This window comes from Symsagittifera roscoffensis, chromosome 2 (assembly GCF_963678635.1).
Source record: "Symsagittifera roscoffensis chromosome 2, txSymRosc1.1, whole genome shotgun sequence".
NCBI lineage: Eukaryota > Metazoa > Xenacoelomorpha > Acoela > Convolutidae > Symsagittifera > Symsagittifera roscoffensis.
In genome coordinates, this window is record NC_087063.1 from 15,841,470 (window position 1) to 15,866,265 (window position 24,796).

Genomic DNA, 24,796 nt, shown 5'->3' on the forward strand with positions numbered 1-24,796 from the left:
TTTTAGTTTTCAGAAAACTTGGATTTGGAAATATTCAGTAAGTTTGAAATTCTTAACTGTGATTCTACTTTCAGGAGTTCCAAGTTACAAACTCTTAGTTCACGAAATGTGACGTCTGTTGTTGTTTTTTTTTCTAATTGGTCAAAGAACTTAGATATAAAAACTTTGCAAAATTTGAAATTTCTACTTCTATAGTGATGCTCTGTCAGAGCATTTCCAGGTTTTGCAAAATTTGCCTCCAAACATGACTGCTCAACCATTTTAGTTTTCGAAATATGACGTTTTTTTGTGATTTTTTCAAAAAGTTTTCAAATAACTGAAATTTAAATTTTTTTCTTCAAAATATGAAAATCTTAACCCTGTAGTTGAGGGCTGTCTCAGTGTTCTCAGAAGTTACGACTTTTGCCTCTAAATATGACTGCTCAAATTTTTGTAGTTTTCCAGATGTGACGGTTTTTGTGATTTTTTAAAACATTTTCAGAAAACCGAAATTAAATTTTTTTTTTCGAAGTTTGAAATTTCTAACCCTGTAGTTGGAGGCTGTCAGAGGACTCTCAGACTTCTCTAAATTTGAAATTCCCAACGCTGTATTTGGGTACTGTGAGGGTACTCTCGGGCGTTTCAACTCTTACGTCCAAGTGTGACTGCTCAAATGCTTTTAATTTCCGAGATGTGACGTTTTTATGTCATTTTGAATATTCTCAATAAAGTTAGATATGAAAAACTTCACAAAGTTTTGTGGTTTTTCCAAATTTGAATTTAAAAAATTCGAAGAAAAACTTAACAAAAGTTGAAATTACCAGCCCTGTAATTGGGTGCTGCCAAAGTACACTCAAGGATGCAGATCTTATTTTCAATATATGCGACTTTTTATGAGTCATCAAAAGTTCGAAGCACCGGATAATTCACGCTAGTTTATGTTGATAGTATGGAATATTGCTGTTTTAAGAACTATGCCGTTAACTTCCCACAAAATTACTGTGGTCGGTGTCAAATTAAGGGTGAATAGCCAGTGAATGGATGGCAGTTAAAAGTTGGCAATGAGAAAAATCGGCATTTGATGGCTCACCTTACGAAGACTATCAATTGATAATTAAATGTTCAGGTACTGTTGCGTAGTCGTATGTTGCGTGAAAACAGCAAGTTCATACCGAGGCAATCGTTTCTGATGCGGAAGCAGTTCTTCAATAACACTGAAACCGGATTCTTCAAGAAGGAAAAACGCGATCAAAACATGGCCAATCCCATGACGGATCCCAGCATGATGAAGGACGCAATGAAAGGCAATATGATGAATGTCCTTCCTATGATTGTAATTGGCGGCTGGATCAATTGGACGTTTTCTGGATTCATTACTACCAAGGTACCATTCCCACTTACACTGCGCTTCAAACCGATGTTGCAACGAGGAATTGAGCTGGTTTCCCTGGACGCCTCCTGGGTGTCATCAGCTAGTTGGTACTTCCTCAATGTGTTTGGTCTAAGATCAGTTTATGCGTTGGTTCTTGGAGCAGATAACAGCGCTGATCAGGCGTCAGCCATGCAGGAACAGTTTTCATCCGCTGGTTAGAATTTTAAAATTCTTAACTTAATGAGACATATTGGGCGCGACATTTAATGAACCGCCCAACAAACTAATCTGCTCATCATACAAAAAAGCAAAAAGAATAAGGATTGAATAATGTCAATAAGGAAGGACTTATTTTGGTTTTTTAGAAGACACTTTGAAGTTTTTGGAATTTCATCGAGTGTTTTTTGTTATGTTGGAAAACCTTGTCTATTGATTTTGTTTATTTCAGTTTTTCAGGAAGTGGAATTTAGTTTTCAGATTTTCCAGAGAAATAAAAATTTTTCTATTGATCCAGCTTTCTCAAATTGGATCAGTTTTATCGAAAGAGTGGCAAGCATACGTTGTGCTAGAAATTCAAAGAGCTTCCCAAAGTTGAGATTTGTTTAAAAAATAAGGCAATATTTTCTGTCTAATTGCGTTCATTGACTCTTTTTCAACTGTCTGTTGGCTATGTTAAGATTGTAAAAGCTGGAGTTCATTCGCTTCTTTGATGAATGTTCGCTTTGATTATCGAAACACATTGTATTATCTGGTTTACCTATATATCTGTTTGACTTCCGTAAACTGTTGTTATGAAAATGTCGCCGTTTTGTTGCTCTGGAAGATAGCAAATACCTAATTTAAGACTAGAAACTGCTTTTTTGTTTTTTTTAAAGAGTTTTTGGGGTGTGATTAGATATGTCTTAGCCTTTTGTGCTAGTTTTGTTTTAAAGTTAATGATAAATTTTTTCTGCAGCGAATTGATTTAAAGCTGTCCCAGTCTGATTATTTTTGGCTTTATTTAAACAGACAAAGAAAATCAGCCATTGAGAAAGCCAACCTGTGTGCCTGGCTTTTAGTCTGCTTGTAAATCATTTCAGCTCAACATTTTTTTTTTGATTTTTTTCATCTGTCAGATTGCTCTCTGTCTATTGCACTGGTAAGTTTTCTCATTTACTTATCCTATCGTTTTATTGTGATGATTGAAACCACTTGTTTGATTAACTCTGACATTTCTTGATACTGGTTTGTTGGTACAAGTTTGCTCTGATTGTTTTTCCTTACTTTAGTTTTGGTTTAAAAGGGGTGTTTCGTCTTTTATATTTACGCTAGCGTACGAACCGGTTTTTAAACCTATTATATCAACCTAACGAAATGAAATGTTCTATTAGAGTGTTCACTTCTGTGCATTTTTGCTATATTCACAATCGGCTTTGTGTCTGGCCAGTGTTTGTAAGTTCGAGTCCGAGACGTCGCCGAAATTTTTTTAATTCGAGGCTGATTTTTCCTTTTTCTTTTTGCACTTTCCAGAATTCTAGAGCTGCTTTTTGTCTTGTTATCGCTAGTGTTTGTGAAGCGCAACGTTGCCTCTGTGTTTAATATGCTTTTTATGTCTTCAGAGTTAACCTATTTGAAATAATTTTGCTCCGTTTGATGCTCTTTAAATTCTTAAGGTCCTGGTAAAAATAGTTTTGGGCGTCTATTAAGTCATTTTCCAGTGAAAATGGAACTGATGTATAGTTATCCCTGAATGATGATTTTGGCCCAACTTGATTGCTTGACATTGAGACAAATTTCCACGTTTTCTTCAAATTTAACTTCATTAGCGACCATCACTGAAAGTTTTGACCATTTTTTAGCATGCTGACGATTGTTTGTGTTGCATTGCAGTTGGTGCGAATTCAGTTTGGCCTATGTTTCATCACAATTGTTTATTTTTTTTATAACTCTACATTGATTACCTATGAAAAAATTTTACGCTGATAGTATTCGCTTTGGTTGTTCTTCCTAGGCTTCATTTTGGTTCGAACTGTCAGTTTTCTCTATTCTTTTTGCTCTTCTCGCGTTTGACAAATTGTGTTGGAATTTGTTTTGAAGATTTCATTTGGTTGATACTTATCCATGTCTGAGTATGTCTAACATATTATTGTAAGGGTTATTTGACTGTAGATTTTTAGTTTTTAGGTTGCGAAAACTAAAGTTCGGTTGCTTCGTTTTTCAAAAAAAGTCTTAGCTGTTTTTCTTTTTTACTGATTGACTTTCGTAGACTGCTGTTCCAGAAATCTTTCAGGTCCCTGTATTTGGAGTTTTTAGATATGTTTTTGGAGTTCTGTAGCTGTTTTATCATAAATATTTTGAAGACAAAATGTTTATAGTCCAACCGATGTATAGTTACCCCTGTCCGATTTTTTTTGGTCTTTGCATAAACAGATCGAGAAAATCGATCATTTGCTTTGAGAAAGCCAATTTGCCTGATGTGTAGCCTAATTTGCCAGAGATAATTATTTGCCCGAGATATAGCCTAGTTTGCCTGAGAGATAATTGTTTGTTTGACCTGAGTTTTTGTTTCGTTATCTGACAGTTTGATTTCCGTCAATTGCACTTTAAGTTTTCCTGATTTAAGTTTGATTAACTTTGAGTTACGTTGCATACTGTTTTATTTGCATAAGTTTGTTCTGATTGCTCTGTCATTTTTTGTTCTGTTTTTGTGTGCATATGAAAAATTTGATCAACAAGATGATGCCTTGAAAATTTAACCAACCTTTTAATATTATTGTGCTTTGTTTGGTAATCTTGAGAGTTTTTTGTCCTCGAGGATAATAGAGGGCGTCTGTGTGCCCATTTTCCAATTAAGTTTAGAATATCAAATTTATTACTTGAATTCAACAGATGTATAGTTATCCCTGTCTAACTTTATATGTTCAACTTCTATGCTTGTCCTTTAGTATGCTTGACACGTAGTTAAATTTTCATGTTTTCTTCAAGTTGAATTTATAGTTTCCACGTTTTCTTAAAATTGAACTTATTCGAGACAATCATTGAAAAATTGACTCATTTCTTTTGGCAAGCTCACGATGCTATGATTGTGTTGATTTTGAAGCGTCTCTAGACCTGTTTCAACACAATTGTTTTAGTTGATGACTGATACTCCGTGTGATTAACTATACAAGACCTTTATTACTGATATTGTTCTTTTTTGGCCTTTCGTAAGCTTCACTTTAGTTCGAACAGTCTGTTTCCTCTATACCTGATTGATTTTTGTCCCTGTCTGAGTATGTTTAACCCAATGCTGTAATGATTTATCCGACTGCTAGCTTATCGTTTTCAGTTTGGAAATGCTTGAATTCGGTTGCTTCTCTAGTACATTTTGCTTCGATTATCAAATCATTGTCTTATCTGCTTCACCTGTATCTATTTTTGATTTCCGTAAACTGATGTTTTGTAAGTAATTCAAGTATCTGTTTTTTCTTTTGCGGAAGATATCAAATACCTGATGTGGACTAAAAACCGCATTTTTAATATGCTTCGGTTGGTTGTTGGTGATTTTTTTTCTGGACGGCATTGATATGTTTCGTTCTCGTTGTTCTAAAAATTATGATATTTTTTCACGAAGGCCAAATGATGTGAAGTTACCCGGTCTGAATATTTTTGGCTGTTGAAACTGATGAGAGAAATTGGTCTTTTGCGTATGTGCCTGACGTTTTGTTTGCTTGAAAATCTGTTTTGCTTGATTTTTTTCCAATTTTGTTATCTGTCATTATGTTTTCTGTCAATTGCACTTGTAGGTACTCTCGTTTTCTTTTGCTAAATTTTTGTTGTGATGATTGGTACCTCTTCTTGAGACAATCATTGAAACATTTACATTATTTTTTCGTTAACTTCACGATGCTATTTTTGTGTTGCGTTGCAGGTGGTGCGAAAGCGTTTTGACCTTTGTTGCAACGAAACGATGTTATTAACTTGATGACTGATTTCTCTTGTTTGGTAAACTAGGAAAAGCCTTTGAGTATTTCGCTTCGATTGTTTTTCTTAATCTTCACTTTGGTTTGAACAGTATTTTTCTTCTATTCTCTTTGCTGTTCAGGTATTTGAAAACTTGTGATGATGAAAGTTTTCGAAGATTTCACTTGGCTGATAGGTATCCCTGTTTGATTGTTTGGCTTCGCTTGAATAGATAAAGAAAGTTCATCATTTGCTTTGAGAAAGTCAACTTGTATCCCTGCATTTTGGTATACACGACTTATTGTATGGTTTCTTTATCTGGCAGTTTGACTTCTGTCGTTTGCACTTGTAAATTTTTCTTTTGCTACTATTTATCTTGATGATTGATACCTCTTGTTTTATGAACATTGAACAACTTTGTTTACTGAATCAGTTGCATCAGATTGCTCCGTTTGATTCGCTGTTTTTAAATGAAAAGGCTATGTCGTTTTTTCCATTTTAATGTGCGTTTGAAAAATGTGATGACCAAAGCTTTAAAGAATCAACCAATTTTTTTAGAATTCTGCTCCTGTTGATGCTCATTAGACTTTTTTAAACTCGTCGAAGTTTTTTGGTGTCTACATTCCCATTTCCTGAAACCTCTATGAGAAATTGATGCCTTGAATTCAACTGATGTATAGTTATCCCTGTCTGATTAATTTCAGCTTTGCTGAAACAGAAAAAATTCAATTTTTTGCTCAAACAGAAAAAATTCAATTTTTTTGCTTTGAGAAAGATAAATTATGTGCCTGGCCTTTATCTTGCTGGTCAATTGTGTATGAGTAAATTTAATAATTGACTTTTTTAATCAGCCAGTTTGTTTTCCTCAATTGCGCACTTAATTTTTATCGTTAATCCAATTGCTGTTTGTTCATCTTAATGATTGATAAGGTTTGTTTGGCTAACATTGAACAATTTTTATACTGAATCAGTTGCATCAGTTTGATCCTTATGCTTTGCAATTTTTGACTCGAAAAAGATACTGCGTGTTTTCTATTTTAATGTGCATTTCAAAAATTATGATGCACCAAGCTTTGAATAATCGACCAATTTTTATTTTTTTTTCGCTCCTGTTGATGGTTTTTTTCTCATTTCCAGGAAAGTGTATGTCGACAAATTGAGTATGTGCCCAATTCAAAGCTTGACATTCAACCTCTGCCATTTAGTTTAGTCTCGACTTCTTTTCTTCAAATTGATCTTCTTCAAGACAATCTTGAAAAACTGACATTTTTTCGTTAACTTCACGATGCTATTTTTGTGTTGCGTTGCAGGTGGTGCGAAAGCGTTTTGACCTTTGTTGCAACGAAACGATGTTATTAACTTGATGACTGATTTCTCTTGTTTGGTAAACTAGGAAAAGCCTTTGAGTATTTCGCTTCGAATGTTTTTCTTAATCTTCTATTTGGTTTGAACAGTATTTTTCTTCTATTCTCTTTGCTGTTCAGGTATTTGAAAACTTGTGATGATGAAAGTTTTCGAAGATTTCACTTGGCTGATAGGTATCCCTGTTTGATTGTTTGGCTTCGCTTGAATAGATAAAGAAAGTTCATCATTTGCTTTGAGAAAGTCAACTTGTATCCCTGCATTTTGGTATACACGACTTATTGTATGGTTTCTTTATCTGGCAGTTTGACTTCTGTCGTTTGCACTTGTAAATTTTTCTTTTGCTACTATTTATCTTGATGATTGATACCTCTTGTTTTATGAACATTGAACAACTTTGTTTACTGAATCAGTTGCATCAGATTGCTCCGTTTGATTCGCTGTTTTTAAATGAAAAGGCTATGTCGTTTTTTCCATTTTAATGTGCGTTTGAAAAATGTGATGACCAAAGCTTTAAAGAATCAACCAATTTTTGTAGAATTCTGCTCCTGTTGATGCTCATTAGACTTTTTTAAACTCGTCGAAGTTTTTTGGTGTCTACATTCCCATTTCCTGAAACCTCTATGAGAAATTGATGCCTTGAATTCAACTGATGTATAGTTATCCCTGTCTGATTAATTTCAGCTTTGCTGAAACAGAAAAAATTCAATTTTTTGCTCAAACAGAAAAAATTCAATTTTTTTGCTTTGAGAAAGATAAATTATGTGCCTGGCCTTTATCTTGCTGGTCAATTGTGTATGAGTAAATTTAATAATTGACTTTTTTAATCAGCCAGTTTGTTTTCCTCAATTGCGCACTTAATTTTTATCGTTAATCCAATTGCTGTTTGTTCATCTTAATGATTGATAAGGTTTGTTTGGCTAACATTGAACAATTTTTATACTGAATCAGTTGCATCAGTTTGATCCTTATGCTTTGCAATTTTTGACTCGAAAAAGATACTGCGTGTTTTCTATTTTAATGTGCATTTCAAAAATTATGATGCACCAAGCTTTGAATAATCGACCAATTTTTATTTTTTTTTCGCTCCTGTTGATGGTTTTTTTCTCATTTCCAGGAAAGTGTATGTCGACAAATTGAGTATGTGCCCAATTCAAAGCTTGACATTCAACCTCTGCCATTTAGTTTAGTCTCGACTTCTTTTCTTCAAATTGATCTTCTTCAAGACAATCTTGAAAAACTGACATTTTTTCGTTAACTTCACGATGCTATTTTTGTGTTGCGTTGCAGGTGGTGCGAAAGCGTTTTGACCTTTGTTGCAACGAAACGATGTTATTAACTTGATGACTGATTTCTCTTGTTTGGTAAACTAGGAAAAGCCTTTGAGTATTTCGCTTCGAATGTTTTTCTTAATCTTCTATTTGGTTTGAACAGTATTTTTCTTCTATTCTCTTTGCTGTTCAGGTATTTGAAAACTTGTGATGATGAAAGTTTTCGAAGATTTCACTTGGCTGATAGGTATCCCTGTTTGATTGTTTGGCTTCGCTTGAATAGATAAAGAAAGTTCATCATTTGCTTTGAGAAAGTCAACTTGTATCCCTGCATTTTGGTATACACGACTTATTGTATGGTTTCTTTATCTGGCAGTTTGACTTCTGTCGTTTGCACTTGTAAATTTTTCTTTTGCTACTATTTATCTTGATGATTGATACCTCTTGTTTTATGAACATTGAACAACTTTGTTTACTGAATCAGTTGCATCAGATTGCTCCGTTTGATTCGCTGTTTTTAAATGAAAAGGCTATGTCGTTTTTTCCATTTTAATGTGCGTTTGAAAAATGTGATGACCAAAGCTTTAAAGAATCAACCAATTTTTTTAGAATTCTGCTCCTGTTGATGCTCATTAGACTTTTTTAAACTCGTCGAAGTTTTTTGGTGTCTACATTCCCATTTCCTGAAACCTCTATGAGAAATTGATGCCTTGAATTCAACTGATGTATAGTTATCCCTGTCTGATTAATTTCAGCTTTGCTGAAACAGAAAAAATTCAATTTTTTGCTCAAACAGAAAAAATTCAATTTTTTTGCTTTGAGAAAGATAAATTATGTGCCTGGCCTTTATCTTGCTGGTCAATTGTGTATGAGTAAATTTAATAATTGACTTTTTTAATCAGCCAGTTTGTTTTCCTCAATTGCGCACTTAATTTTTATCGTTAATCCAATTGCTGTTTGTTCATCTTAATGATTGATAAGGTTTGTTTGGCTAACATTGAACAATTTTTATACTGAATCAGTTGCATCAGTTTGATCCTTATGCTTTGCAATTTTTGACTCGAAAAAGATACTGCGTGTTTTCTATTTTAATGTGCATTTCAAAAATTATGATGCACCAAGCTTTGAATAATCGACCAATTTTTATTTTTTTTTCGCTCCTGTTGATGGTTTTTTTCTCATTTCCAGGAAAGTGTATGTCGACAAATTGAGTATGTGCCCAATTCAAAGCTTGACATTCAACCTCTGCCATTTAGTTTAGTCTCGACTTCTTTTCTTCAAATTGATCTTCTTCAAGACAATCTTGAAAAACTGACATTTTTTCGTTAACTTCACGATGCTATTTTTGTGTTGCGTTGCAGGTGGTGCGAAAGCGTTTTGACCTTTGTTGCAACGAAACGATGTTATTAACTTGATGACTGATTTCTCTTGTTTGGTAAACTAGGAAAAGCCTTTGAGTATTTCGCTTCGAATGTTTTTCTTAATCTTCTATTTGGTTTGAACAGTATTTTTCTTCTATTCTCTTTGCTGTTCAGGTATTTGAAAACTTGTGATGATGAAAGTTTTCGAAGATTTCACTTGGCTGATAGGTATCCCTGTTTGATTGTTTGGCTTCGCTTGAATAGATAAAGAAAGTTCATCATTTGCTTTGAGAAAGTCAACTTGTATCCCTGCATTTTGGTATACACGACTTATTGTATGGTTTCTTTATCTGAGAATTATGATGCACCATGAGAACCTCTGCCATTGATCTTCTTCAAGACAATCTTGAAAAACTGACATTTTTCCGTTAAAAACAAGATGATATATTTGTGTTGCGTTGCAGGTGGTGCGAAATTGTTTTGGCCTTTGTTGCAATGAAACTATTTTATTTGCTTGATAACTGATACCTCTTGTTTGATAAACTATTGAAAACCTTGTATATTGAGATAACTCGCTTTAATTGTTTTTCTTAAGCTTCACTTTTGGTTTAAGCAGTATTTTTCTGCTGTTCTCTTTGCTGTTCTTATTTGAAAAGTTGTGATGATGACAGTTTTTGAAGATTTCACCTGATTGATAGTTATCCCTGTCTGATTATGTTTGGCTTTGCTCGAACAGATCAAGAAAGTCCATCTTTTGCTTTGAGAAAGTCAACTTGTGTCTTTGGATTTTAGTCTGCCTGACAATATTGTATGGTTGGCCTGATTTTTTTTCTTTCAGTTTGATATCTGTCGTTTGCACTTGTAATTATGTCTTTTGCTATCTGTTTATCTAGATGATTGATACCTCTTGCTTGATAAAGCTTGAACAAATTTTATACTGAATCAGTTACATCAGATTGCTCCATTTGCTTTGCTTTTTCGTTATGAAAGGACTATGTTATTCCATTTTCAAGTGCATTTGAAAAATATGATGAACAAAGGTTAGAAGAATCAACCAATTTTTCCTCAAAATTCTGCCCCAATTGATGCTCATGAGACTTTTTTTAACTCGTCTCTTTTTTTTGGTGTCTACATCCCCATTTCCTGGAAAGTTTGTGATGACAAAATGATTCCTTGATTTTAACTGATGTATAGTTATCCCTGTCTGATTAATTTCTGCTTCGCTGAAACAACAATGTTCTTTTTTTGAGATAGCCATTTTTTGTGCCTGGCATTAAGTCGCACTTCAAAAATGTTTGGTTGCTCTTTCTACTAAAATATTCTTCTGTCAGTTTGGCTTCCTCAATTGCAACGGTGTTTTTTTCCTTATCTTGCTTCGATTTTTTTGTTATGAAAAGGCTATGTATTTTCATTTTAATGTGCTTTTGAAAAATGTGATGAACAAGCTTTGAAAAATCAACCAATTTTTTATTATAATTCAGTCCCAATGGATGCTCATGAGATTTTTTCAAATCGTCTCGTTTTTTTTTGGTGTTTACATTCCCATTTCCTGGGAAGTGTGTGATGAGAAAATGTTTCCTTGATTTCAACTGATGTATAGTTATCCCTGTCTGATAATTTTCGGCTTTGCTGAAATAAAAATTTTCTCTTTTTTGACAGTCACTTTTGCGCCTGGCATTAAGTCGCACTTCAAAAGTGTTTGGTTGATCTTTCTAGTTGATTGTGTATCTGTCAGTTTGGGTTCCTCAATTGCACTCCTATTTTTGTCCGTATATTCAATTGCTGTTTTTTCATCTTGATGGTTTATAACATTTGTTTGGTTCTTATTGAGCAACTTTGCATGCATCAGTTCGCTCCCTATATTTTGCTTTTTTTAATTGTATTTTGAAAAGGACACTTCGTCTTTCCATTTCTATGTTCTTTTGAAAAAGAGTGATTCCAATTGTTATGAATAATGAACCATTTTTTAAATTTTTTTAAATCAAGTTCATGACCATGAGCTTTTTCGTTAGTCCTCGTGGACATTTTTTTGGCGTATATTTTCCCATGTGATTTTGGAATGGAAGTTGATTATTTCATGAAAGTTGATTGTTTTTGGTTTTGCGTGAGCAGAGAAAGAAAATCGATATTTTGCTTTGAGAAAGTTAAATTATGTGCCTGGCTTTTAGTTTGCTTGTCAATTGTGTAAGAGTGAATTTAATAATTGGTTTTTTTAATCGGCCAGTTTGTTTTCCTCATTTGCGCTGTTAATTTTTATCGTTAACCCAATTGCTGTTTGTTCATTTTAATGATTGATAAGGTTGATTGATGTTCATTTTAATGTGCTTGTGAAAATGTGATGAACAAGCTTTGAAGAATCAACCAATTTTTTATTATAATTCAGTCCCAAGGGATGCTCATGAGATTTTTTCAAATCGTCTTGTTTTTTTTGGTGCCTACATTCCCATTTCCTGGAAATTGTGCGATGACAAAATGATTCCTTGAGTTCAACTGATGTATAGTTATCCCTGTCTGATAGTTTTCGGCTTTGCTGAAACAAAAAATTTCTCTTTTTTGAGATACTCATTTTTTGTGCCTGGCATTAAGTCGCACTTCAAAAATGTTTGGTTGCTCTTTCTAGTAAAATATTCTTCTGTCAGTTTGGCTTCCTCAATTGCAACGGTGTTTTTTTCCTTATCTTGCTTCGCTTTTTTTGTTATGAAAAGGCTATGTATTTTCATTTTAATGTGCTTTTGAAAAATGTGATGAACAACCTTTGAAGAATCAACCAATTTTTTATTATAATTCAGTCCCAATGGATGCTCATGAGATTTTTTCAAATCGTCTTGTTTTTTTTGGTGCCTACATTCCCATTTCCTGGAAATTGTGCGATGACAAAATGATTCCTTGAGTTCAACTGATGTATAGTTATCCCTGTCTGATAGTTTTCGGCTTTGCTGAAACAAAAAATTTCTCTTTTTTGAGATACTCATTTTTTGTGCCTGGCATTAAGTCGCACTTCAAAAATGTTTGGTTGCTCTTTCTAGTAAAATATTCTTCTGTCAGTTTGGCTTCCTCAATTGCAACGGTGTTTTTTTCCTTATCTTGCTTCGCTTTTTTTGTTATGAAAGGGCTATGTATTTTCATTTTAATGTGCTTTTGAAAAATGTGATGAACAACCTTTGAAAAATCAACCAATTTTTTAGTATAATTCAGTCCCAATGGATGCTCATGAGATTTTTTCAAATCGTCTCGTTTTTTTTTGGTGCCTACATTCCCATTTCCTGGAAATTGTGCGATGACAAAATGATTCCTTGAGTTCAACTGATGTATAGTTATCCCTGTCTGATAGTTTTCGGCTTTGCTGAAACAAAAAATTTCTCTTTTTTGAGATACTCATTTTTTGTGCCTGGCATTAAGTCGCACTTCAAAAATGTTTGGTTGCTCTTTCTAGTAAAATATTCTTCTGTCAGTTTGGCTTCCTCAATTGCAACGGTGTTTTTTTCCTTATCTTGCTTCGCTTTTTTTGTTATGAAAGGCTATGTATTTTCATTTTAATGTGCTTTTGAAAAATGTGATGAACAACCTTTGAAAAATCAACCAATTTTTTAGTATAATTCAGTCCCAATGGATGCTCATGAGATTTTTTCAAATCGTCTCGTTTTTTTTTGGTGTTTACATTCCCATTTCCTGGGAAGTTTGTGATGAGAAAATGTTTCCTTGATTTCAACTGATGTATAGTTATCCCTGTCTGATAATTTTCGGCTTTGCTGAAACAAAAATTTTCTCTTCTTTGACAAAGTGGCTTTTGCGCCTGGCATTAAGTCGCACTTCAAAAGTGTTTGGTTGATCTTTCTAGTTGATTGTGTATCTGTCAGTTTGGGTTCCTCAATTGCACTCTTATTTTTGTCCGTATATTCAATTGCTGTTTTTTCATCTTGATGGTTTATAACATTTGTTTGGTTCTTATTGAGCAACTTTGCATGCATCAGTTCGCTCCCAATATTTTGCTTTTTTAAATTGTATTTTGAAAAGGACACTTCGTCTTTCCATTACATTGTTCATTTGAAAAAGAGTGATTCCAATTGTTATGAATAATGAACCATTTTTTAAATTTTTTTAAATCAAGTTCATGACCATGAGCATTTTCGTTAGTCCTCGTGGACATTTTTTTGGCGTATATTTTCCCATGTGATTTTGGAATGGAAGTTGATTATTTCATGAAAGTTGATTGTTTTTGGTTTTGCGTGAGCAGAGAAAGAAAATCGATATTTTGCTTTGAGAAAGTTAAATTATGTGCCTGGCTTTTAGTTTGCTTGTCAATTGTGTAAGAGTGAATTTAATAATTGGTTTTTTTAATCGGCCAGTTTGTTTTCCTCATTTGCGCTGTTAATTTTTATCGTTAACCCAATTGCTGTTTGTTCATTTTAATGATTGATAAGGTTGATTGATGTTCATTTTAATGTGCTTGTGAAAATGTGATGAACAAGCTTTGAAGAATCAACCAATTTTTTATTATAATTCAGCCCCAATGGATGCTTATGAGATTTTTTTTCAAATCGTCTCGTTGTTTTTTGGTGCCTACATTCCCATTTCCTGGTAAGTTTGTGATGACAAAATGATTCCTTGATTTCAACTGATGTATAGTTATCCCTGTCTGATTAATTTCGGCCTCGCTGAAACAACAATATTCTTTTTTCGAGAAAGTCACTTTTTGTGCCTGGCCTTTAGTCGCACTTGAAAAATGTTTGGTTGATCTTTCTAGTTGAAAGTTTATCTGTCAGTTTGGCTTCCTCAATTGCACCGGTGTTTTTTGCTTATTTTGCTTTGCTTTTTTTGTTATGAAAAAGCTATGCATTTCCATTTTAATGTGCTTTTGAAAAATGTGATGAACAAGATTTGAAGATTCAATGAATTTTTTTTTAATGATAATTCCGCCCCAATTTATGCTCATGAGATTTTTTTTCGAGAAAGATTGACAAAAAAAATCAGCCATTGAGAAAGCCAACCTGTGTGCCTGGCTTTTAATCTGCTTGAAAATCATTTCAGCTCAACATTTTTTTGATTTTTTTTCATCTGTCAGATTGCTCTCTGTCTATTGCACTGGTAAGTTTTCTCATTTACTTTTCCCATTTCTTTCTCATTTCCTATCGTTTTATTGTGATGATTGAAACCACTTGTTTGATTAACTCTGACATTTCTTGATACTGGTTTGTTGGTACAAGTTTGCTGTGATTGTTTTTCCTTACTTTAGTTTTGGTTTAAAAGGGGTGTTTCGTCTTTTATATTTACGCTAGCGTACGAACCGTTTTTTAAACCTATTATATGAACCGAACGAAATAAAATGTTCTATTAGAGTGTTCACTTCTGTGCATTTTTGCTATATTCACAATCTGTAGCATTGAAAATTTCATAGCATCTGTTCTCGGCTTTGTGTCTGGCCAGTGTTTGTAAGTTCGAGTCCGAGACGTCGCCGAAATTTTATTAATTCGAGGCTGATTTGTACTTTTTCTTTTTGCATTTTCCAGAACTCTAGAGCTGCTTTTGTCTTGTTATCGGTAGTGTTTGTGAAGCGCAACGTTGCCTCTGTGTTTAATATGCTTTTAATGTCTTCAGATTTAACCTATTTGAAATAGTTTTGCTCCGTTTGATGCTCTTCAAATTCTTAAGGTCCTGGTAAAAATAGTTTTGGGCGTCTATTAAGTCATTTTCCAGTGAAAATGGAACTGATGTATAGTTATCCCTGAATGATGATTTTGGCCCAACTTGATTGCTTGACATTGAGACAAATTTCCACGTTTTCTTCAAATTGAACTTCATTAGCGACCATCACTGAAAGTTTTGCCCATTTTTTTAGCATGCTGACGATTGTTTGTGTTGCATTGCGGCCTATGTTTCATCACAATTGTTTATTTTTTTTATAACTCTTCATTGATTACCTATGAAAAAATTTTACGCTGATAGTATTCGCTTTGGTTGTTCTTCCTAGGCTTCATTTTGATTCGAACTGTCAGTTTTCTCTATTCTTTTTGATCTTCTCGCGTTTGACAAATTGTGTTGGAATTTGTTTTGAAGATTTCATTTGGTTGATACTTATCCATGTCTGAGTATGTCTAACATATTACTGTAAGGGTTATTTGACTGTAGATTTTTAGTTTTCAGGTTGCGAAAACTAAAGTTTGGTTGCTTCGTTTTTCAAAAAAAGTCTTAGCTGTTTTTCTTTTTTACTGATTGACTTTCGTAAACTGCTGTTCCAGAAGTCTTTCAAGTCCCTGTATTTGGAGTTTTTAGATATGTTTTTGGGGTTCTGTAGCTGTGTTATTATAAATATTTTGAAGACAGAATGTTTATAGTCCAACCGATGTATAGTTACCCCTGTCCGATTTTTTTTGGTCTTTGCATAAACAGATCGAGAAAATCGATCATTTGCTTTGAGAAAGCCAATTTGCCTGACGTGTAGCCTAATTTGCCTGAGATAATTATTTGCCCGAGATATAGCCTAGTTTGCCAGAGAGATAATTGTTTGTTTGACCTGAGTTTTTGTTTCGTTACTTGTCAGTTTGATTTCCGTCAATTGCACTTTAAGTTTTCCTGATTTAAGTTTGATTAACTTTGAGTTACGTTGCATACTGTTTTATTTGCATAAGTTTGTTCTGATTGCTCTGTCATTTTTTGTTCTGTTTTTGTGTGCATATGAAAAATTTGATCAACAAGATGATCCCTTGAAAATTTAACCAACCTTTTAATTTTATTGTGCTTTGTTTGGTAATCTTGAGAGTTTTTCTCCTCGAGGATAATAGAGGGCATCTATGTGCCCATTTTCCAATTAAGTTTAGAATATCAAATTTATTACTTGAATTCAACAAATGTATAGTTATCCCTGTCTAACTTTATATGTTCAACTTCTATGCTTGTTCTTTAGTATGCATGACGCGTAGTTTAATTTTTGGTTGTTGGTGATTTTTTTTCTGGACGGCATTGATATGTTTCGTTCTCGTTGTTCTAAAAATTATGATATTTTTTCACGAAGGCGAAATGATGTGAAGTTACCCTGTCTGAATATTTTTGGCTGTTGAAACTGATGAGAGAAATTGATCTTTTGCGTATGTGCCTGACGTTTTATTTGCTTGAAAGTCTGTTTTGCTTGACTTTTTTCCAATTGTGTTATCTGTCAGTTTGTTTTCCGTCAATTGCACTTGTAGGTACTCTCGTTTTCTTTTGCTAATTTTTTGTTGTGATGATTGGTACCTCTTGTTGAGACAATCATTGAAACATTTACATTATTTTTTCGTTATCTTCACGATGCAATTTTTGTGTTGCGTTGCAGGTGGTGCGAAAGCGTTTTGACCTTTGTTGCAACGAAACGATGTTATTAACTTGATGACTGATTTCTCTTGTTTGGTAAACTAGGAAAAGCCTTTGAGTATTTCGCTTCGAATGTTTTTCTTAATCTTCTATTTGGTTTGAACAGTATTTTTCTTCTATTCTCTTTGCTGTTCAGGTATTTGAAAACTTGTGATGATGAAAGTTTTCAAAAATTTCACTTGGCTGATAGGTATCCCTGTTTGATTATGTTTCGCTTTGCTTGAATAGATAAAGAAAGTTCATCTTTTGCTTTGAGAAAGGCAACTTGTATCCCTGCTTTTTGGTCTACACGACTTATTGTATGGTTTCTTTATCTGGCAGTTTGACTTCTGTCGTTTGCACTTGTAAATTTTTCTTTTGCTACTGTTTATCTTGATGATTGATAACTCCTGTTTTATGAACATTGAACAACTTTGTTTACTGAATCAGTTGCATCAGATTGCTCCGTTTGATTCGCTGTTTTTAAATGAAAAGGCAATGTCGTTTTTTCCATTTTTATGTGCGTTTGAAAAATGTGATGACCAAAGCTTCAAAGAATCAACCAATTTTTTTTAGAATTCTGCTCCTGTTGATGCTCATTAGATTTTTTTAAACTCGTCGAAGTTTTTTGGTGTCTACATTCCCATTTCCTGAAACCTCTATGAGAAAATGATGCCTTGAATTCAACTGATGTATAGTTATCCCTGTCTGATTAATTTCAGCTTTGCTGAAACAGAAAAAATTCAATTTTTTTGCTTTGAGAAAGATAAATTATGTGCCTGGCCTTTAGTTTGCTGGTCAATTGTGTATGAGTGAAATTAATGATTGATTTTTTTAATCGGCCAGTTTGTTTTTTTAAATTGCGCACTTAATTTTTATCGTTAATCCAATTGCTGTTTCTTCATCTTAATGATTGATGGGGTTTGTTTGGCTAAAATTGAACATTTTTTATACTGAATCAGTTGCATCAGTTTGATCCTTATGCTTTGCAATTTTTGACTCGAAAAAGATACTGCGTATTTTCTATTTTAATGTGCATTTGAAAAATTATGATGCACCTATCTTTGAATAATCGACCAATTTTTATTTTTTTTTCGCTCCTGTTGATGGTTTTTTCTCATTTCCAGGAAAGTGTATGTCGACAAATTGAGTATGTGGCCGATTTAAAGCTTGACATTCAACCTCTGCCATTTAGTTTAGTCTCGACTTCTTTTCTTCAAATTGATCTTCTTCGAGACAATCTTGAAAAACTGACATTTTTTCGTTAAAAACAAGATGCTATATTTGTGTTGCGTTGCAGGTGGTGCGAAGTTGTTTTGGCCTTTGTTGCAACGAAGTTATTTTATTTATTTGATAACTGATACCTCTTGTTTGATAAACTATTGAAAACCTTGTATATTGAGATAACTCGCTTTAATTGTTTTTCATAAGCTTCACTTTGGTTTACGCAGTATTTTTCTGCTGTTCTCTTTGCTGTTTTTATTTGAAAAGTTGTGATGATGACAATTTTCGAAGATTTCACCTGATTGATAGTTATCCCTGTCTGATTATGTTTGGCTTTGCTCGAACAGATAAAGAAAGTCCATCTTTTGCTTTGAGAAAGTCAACTTGTGTCTTTGGATTTTAGTCTGCCTGACAATATTGTATGGTTGGCCTGATTTTTTTGTCTTTCAGTTTGATATCTGTCGTTTGCACTTGTTTTTATGTCTTTTGCTATCTGTTTATCTTGATGATTGATATCTCTTGCTTGATAAAGCTTGAACAAATTTTATACTGAATCAGTTACATCAGATTGCTCCATTTGCTTTGCCTTTTCGTTATGAAAGGACTATGTTATTCCATTTTGATGTGCATTTGAAAAATATGATGAACAAAGGTTAGAAGAATCAACCAATTTTTCCTTAAAATTCTGCCCCAATTGATGCTCATGAGACTTTTTTTAACTCGTCTCTTTTTTTTGGTGCCTACATTCCCATTTCCTGGTAAGTTTGTGATGACAAAATGATTCCTTGATTTCAACTGATGTATAGTTATCCCTGTCTGATTAATTTCGGCCTCGCTGAAACAACAATATTCTTTTTTCGAGAAAGTCACTTTTTGTGCCTGGCCTTTAGTCGCACTTGAAAAATGTTTGGTTGATCTTTCTAGTTGAAAGTTTATCTGTCAGTTTGGCTTCCTCAATTGCACCGGTGTTTTTTGCTTATTTTGCTTTGCTTTTTTTGTTATGAAAAAGCTATGCATTTCCATTTTAATGTGCTTTTGAAAAATGTGATGAACAAGATTTGAAGATTCAATGAATTTTTTTTTAATGATAATTCCGCCCCAATTTATGCTCATGAGATTTTTTTTCGAGAAAGATTGACAAAAAAAATCAGCCATTGAGAAAGCCAACCTGTGTGCCTGGCTTTTAATCTGCTTGAAAATCATTTCAGCTCAACATTTTTTTGATTTTTTTTCATCTGTCAGATTGCTCTCTGTCTATTGCACTGGTAAGTTTTCTCATTTACTTTTCCCATTTCTTTCTCATTTCCTATCGTTTTATTGTGATGATTGAAACCACTTGTTTGATTAACTCTGACATTTCTTGATACTGGTTTGTTGGTACAAGTTTGCTGTGATTGTTTTTCCTTACTTTAGTTTTGGTTTAAAAGGGGTGTTTCGTCTTTTATATTTACGCTAGCGTACGAACCGTTTTTTAAACCTATTATATGAACCGAACGAAATAAAATGTTCTATTAGAGTGTTCACTTCTGTGCATTTTTGCTATATTCACAATCTGTAGCATTGAAAATTTCATAGCATCTGTTCTCGGCTTTGTGTCTGGCCAGTGTTTGTAAGTTCGAGTCCGAGACGTCGCCGAAATTTTATTAATTCGAGGCTGATTTGTACTTTTTCTTTTTGCATTTTCCAGAACTCTAGAGCTGCTTTTGTCTTGTTATCGGTAGTGTTTGTGAAGCGCAACGTTGCCTCTGTGTTTAATATGCTTTTAATGTCTTCAGATTTAACCTATTTGAAATAGTTTTGCTCCGTTTGATGCTCTTCAAATTCTTAAGGTCCTGGTAAAAATAGTTTTGGGCGTCTATTAAGTCATTTTCCAGTGAAAATGGAACTGATGTATAGTTATCCCTGAATGATGATTTTGGCCCAACTTGATTGCTTGACATTGAGACAAATTTCCACGTTTTCTTCAAATTGAACTTCATTAGCGACCATCACTGAAAGTTTTGCCCATTTTTTTTAGCATGCTGACGATTGTTTGTGTTGCATTGCGGCCTATGTTTCATCACAATTGTTTATTTTTTTTATAACTCTTCATTGATTACCTATGAAAAAATTTTACGCTGATAGTATTCGCTTTGGTTGTTCTTCCTAGGCTTCATTTTGATTCGAACTGTCAGTTTTCTCTATTCTTTTTGCTCTTCTCGCGTTTGACAAATTGTGTTGGAATTTGTTTTGAAGATTTCATTTGGTTGATACTTATCCATGTCTGAGTATGTCTAACATATTACTGTAAGGGTTATTCTAACATATTACTGTAAGGGTTATTTGACTGTAGATTTTTAGTTTTCAGGTTGCGAAAACTAAAGTTTGGTTGCTTCGTTTTTCAAAAAAAGTCTTAGCTGTTTTTCTTTTTTACTGATTGACTTTCGTAAACTGCTGTTCCAGAAGTCTTTCAAGTCCCTGTATTTGGAGTTTTTAGATATGTTTTTGGGGTTCTGTAGCTGTGTTATTATAAATATTTTGAAGACAGAATGTTTATAGTCCAACCGATGTATAGTTACCCCTGTCCGATTTTTTTTGGTCTTTGCATAAACAGATCGAGAAAATCGATCATTTGCTTTGAGAAAGCCAATTTGCCTGACGTGTAGCCTAATTTGCCTGAGATAATTATTTGCCCGAGATATAGCCTAGTTTGCCAGAGAGATAATTGTTTGTTTGACCTGAGTTTTTGTTTCGTTACTTGTCAGTTTGATTTCCGTCAATTGCACTTTAAGTTTTCCTGATTTAAGTTTGATTAACTTTGAGTTACGTTGCATACTGTTTTATTTGCATAAGTTTGTTCTGATTGCTCTGTCATTTTTTGTTCTGTTTTTGTGTGCATATGAAAAATTTGATCAACAAGATGATGCCTTGAAAATTTAACCAACCTTTTAATTTTATTGTGCTTTGTTTGGTAATCTTGAGAGTTTTTCTCCTCGAGGATAATAGAGGGCATCTATGTGCCCATTTTCCAATTAAGTTTTCCTGATTTAAGTTTGATTAACTTTGAGTTACGTTGCATACTGTTTTATTTGCATAAGTTTGTTCTGATTGCTCTGTCATTTTTTGTTCTGTTTTTGTGTGCATATGAAAAATTTGATCAACAAGATGATGCCTTGAAAATTTAACCAACCTTTTAATTTTATTGTGCTTTGTTTGGTAATCTTGAGAGTTTTTCTCCTCGAGGATAATAGAGGGCATCTATGTGCCCATTTTCCAATTAAGTTTAGAATATCAAATTTATTACTTGAATTCAACAAATGTATAGTTATCCCTGTCTAACTTTATATGTTCAACTTCTATGCTTGTTCTTTAGTATGCATGACGCGTAGTTTAATTTTTGGTTGTTGGTGATTTTTTTTCTGGACGGCATTGATATGTTTCGTTCTCGTTGTTCTAAAAATTATGATATTTTTTCACGAAGGCGAAATGATGTGAAGTTACCCTGTCTGAATATTTTTGGCTGTTGAAACTGATGAGAGAAATTGATCTTTTGCGTATGTGCCTGACGTTTTATTTGCTTGAAAGTCTGTTTTGCTTGACTTTTTTCCAATTTTGTTATCTGTCAGTTTGTTTTCCGTCAATTGCACTTGTAGGTACTCTCGTTTTCTTTTGCTAATTTTTTGTTGTGATGATTGGTACCTCTTGTTGAGACAATCATTGAAACATTTACATTATTTTTTCGTTATCTTCACGATGCAATTTTTGTGTTGCGTTGCAGGTGGTGCGAAAGCGTTTTGACCTTTGTTGCAACGAAACGATGTTATTAACTTGATGACTGATTTCTCTTGTTTGGTAAACTAGGAAAAGCCTTTGAGTATTTCGCTTCGAATGTTTTTCTTAATCTTCTATTTGGTTTGAACAGTATTTTTCTTCTATTCTCTTTGCTGTTCAGGTATTTGAAAACTTGTGATGATGAAAGTTTCCAAAAATTTCACTTGGCTGATAGGTATCCCTGTTTGATTATGTTTCGCTTTGCTTGAATAGATAAAGAAAGTTCATCTTTTGCTTTGAGAAAGGCAACTTGTATCCCTGCTTTTTGGTCTACACGACTTATTGTATGGTTTCTTTATCTGGCAGTTTGACTTCTGTCGTTTGCACTTGTAGATTTTTCTTTTGCTACTGTTTATCTTGATGATTGATAACTCCTGTTTTATGAACATTGAACAACTTTGTTTACTGAATCAGTTGCATCAGATTGCTCCGTTTGATTCGCTGTTTTTAAATGAAAAGGCAATGTCATTTTTTCCATTTTTATGTGCGTTTGAAAAATGTGATGACCAAAGCTTCAAAGAATCAACCAATTTTTTTAGAATTCTGCTCCTGTTGATGCTCATTAGATTTTTTTAAACTCGTCGAAGTTTTTTGGTGTCTACATTCCCATTTCCTGAAACCTCTATGAGAAAATGATGCCTTGAATTCAACTGATGTATAGTTATCCCTGTCTGATTAATTTCAGCTTTGCTGAAACAGAAAAAATTCAATTTTTTTGCTTTGAGAAAGATAAATTATGTGCCTGGCCTTTAGTTTGCTGGTCAATTGTGTATGAGTGAAATTAATGATTGATTTTTTTAATCGGCCAGTTTGTTTTTTTAAATTGCGCACTTAATTTTTATCGTTAATCCAATTGCTGTTTCTTCATCTTAATGATTGATGGGGTTTGTTTGGCTTAAATTGAACATTTTTTATACTGAATCAGTTGCATCAGTTTGATCCTTATGCTTTGCAATTTTTGACTCGAAAAAGATACTGCGTATTTTCTATTTTAATGTGCATTTGAAAAATTATGATGCACCAATCTTTGAATAATCGACCAATTTTTATTTTTTTTTCGCTCCTGTTGATGGTTTTTTCTCATTTCCAGGAAAGTGTATGTCGACAAATTGAGTATGTGGCCGATTTAAAGCTTGACATTCAACCTCTGCCATTTAGTTTAGTCTCGACTTCTTTTCTTCAAATTGATCTTCTTCGAGACAATCTTGAAAAACTGACATTTTTTCGTTAAAAACAAGATGCTATATTTGTGTTGCGTTGCAGGTGGTGCGAAGTTGTTTTGGCCTTTGTTGCAACGAAGTTATTTTATTTATTTGATAACTGATACCTCTTGTTTGATAAACTATTGAAAACCTTGTATATTGAGATAACTCGCTTTAATTGTTTTTCATAAGCTTCACTTTGGTTTACGCAGTATTTTTCTGCTGTTCTCTTTGCTGTTTTTATTTGAAAAGTTGTGATGATGACAATTTTCGAAGATTTCACCTGATTGATAGTTATCCCTGTCTGATTATGTTTGGCTTTGCTCGAACAGATAAAGAAAGTCCATCTTTTGCTTTGAGAAAGTCAACTTGTGTCTTTGGATTTTAGTCTGCCTGACAATATTGTATGGTTGGCCTGATTTTTTTGTCTTTCAGTTTGATATCTGTCGTTTGCACTTGTTTTTATGTCTTTTGCTATCTGTTTATCTTGATGATTGATATCTCTTGCTTGATAAAGCTTGAACAAATTTTATACTGAATCAGTTACATCAGATTGCTCCATTTGCTTTGCCTTTTCGTTATGAAAGGACTATGTTATTCCATTTTGATGTGCATTTGAAAAATATGATGAACAAAGGTTAGAAGAATCAACCAATTTTTCCTTAAAATTCTGCCCCAATTGATGCTCATGAGACTTTTTTTAACTCGTCTCTTTTTTTTGGTGTCTACATCCCCATTTCCTGGAAAGTTTGTGATGACCAAATAATTCCTTGATTTCAACTGATGTATAGTTATCCCTGTCTGATTAATTTCGGCTTCGCTGAAACAACAATATTCTTTTTTTTGAGAAAGTCATTTTTTTGTGCCTGGCATTTAGTCGCACTTCAAAAATGTTTGGTTGATCTTTCTAGTAAAATATTCTTCTGTCAGTTTGGCTTCCTCAATTGCAACGGTGTTTTTTTCCTTATATTGCTTCGCTTTTTTTGTTATGAAAAGGCTATGTATTTTCATTTTAATGTGCTTTTAAAAATGTGATGAACAAGCTTTGAAGAATCAACCAATTTTTTATTATAATTCAGCCCCAATGGATGTTCATGAGATTTTTTTCAACTCGTCTCGTTTTTTTTGGTGCCTACATTCCCATTTCCTGGAAATTGTGCGATGACAAAATGATTCCTTGAGTTCAACTGATCTATGGTTATCCCTGTATGATTAATTTCATCTTTGCTGAAACAAAAAATTCTTTTTTGAGGAAGTCACTTTTTGTTCTTGGCCTTTAGCCGCACTTCACAAGTGTTTGGTTGATCTTTCTAGATGGTCGTTTATCTGTCAGTTTAGATTCCTCATTTCTACCGGTGTTTTTCCTGACTTTTAATTGCTGTCTTTTTATCTTGATGGTTGATATTATGTGTTTGGTTATTATTGAGCAACCTTTGTATGCTGAATTAGTTGCATGAATCAGTTTGCTCCGTTCCGTCTGTTTGGTTTTTAAATTTAATTTTGAAAAGTTTAATTTGTCTTTCCATTTCAATGTGCGTCTAGAAAAAGTGATTCGAATTGTGATTTGAATATTGAATTACTTTTTCGTTTTTTGCTATCTGTTCATCTTGATTAATGATACCTCTTGTTAGAACAATTTTGTATACTGAATTAGTTCCATCAGATTGCTCCATTTGCTTCGCTTTTTTTTATGAAAAGGCTATGTATTTCCATTTTAATGTGCATTTGAAAAATGTGATTAACTAAGCTTTGATGAATCAACCAATTTTTCATTACAATTCTGCCACAACTGATGCTCTTGAGACGTTTTTTCAAATGGTCTCGTTTTTTTTGGTGTTTACATTCCCATTTCCTGGGAAGTGTGTGATGAGAAAATGATTCCTTGATTTCAACTGATGTATAGTTATCCCTGTCTGATAATTTTCGGCTTTGCTGAAACAAAAATATTCTTTTTTTGAGAAAGTCACTTTT

The 24,796-nt window shown here is 33.4% G+C and overlaps 1 protein-coding gene across 1 annotated transcript in view; it reads left to right on the forward strand.

Annotated features, from left to right (window-relative positions):
• Positions 1 to 24,796, forward strand: part of LOC134839245 (ER membrane protein complex subunit 3-like) — a 98,494-nt gene that overhangs the window by 893 nt on the left and 72,805 nt on the right. The window contains exon 2 of the mRNA XM_063854735.1: positions 1,106 to 1,565. Coding sequence (XP_063710805.1) covers positions 1,106 to 1,565 — 460 coding nt within the window. The remainder of the gene's footprint in view (positions 1 to 1,105; positions 1,566 to 24,796) is intronic.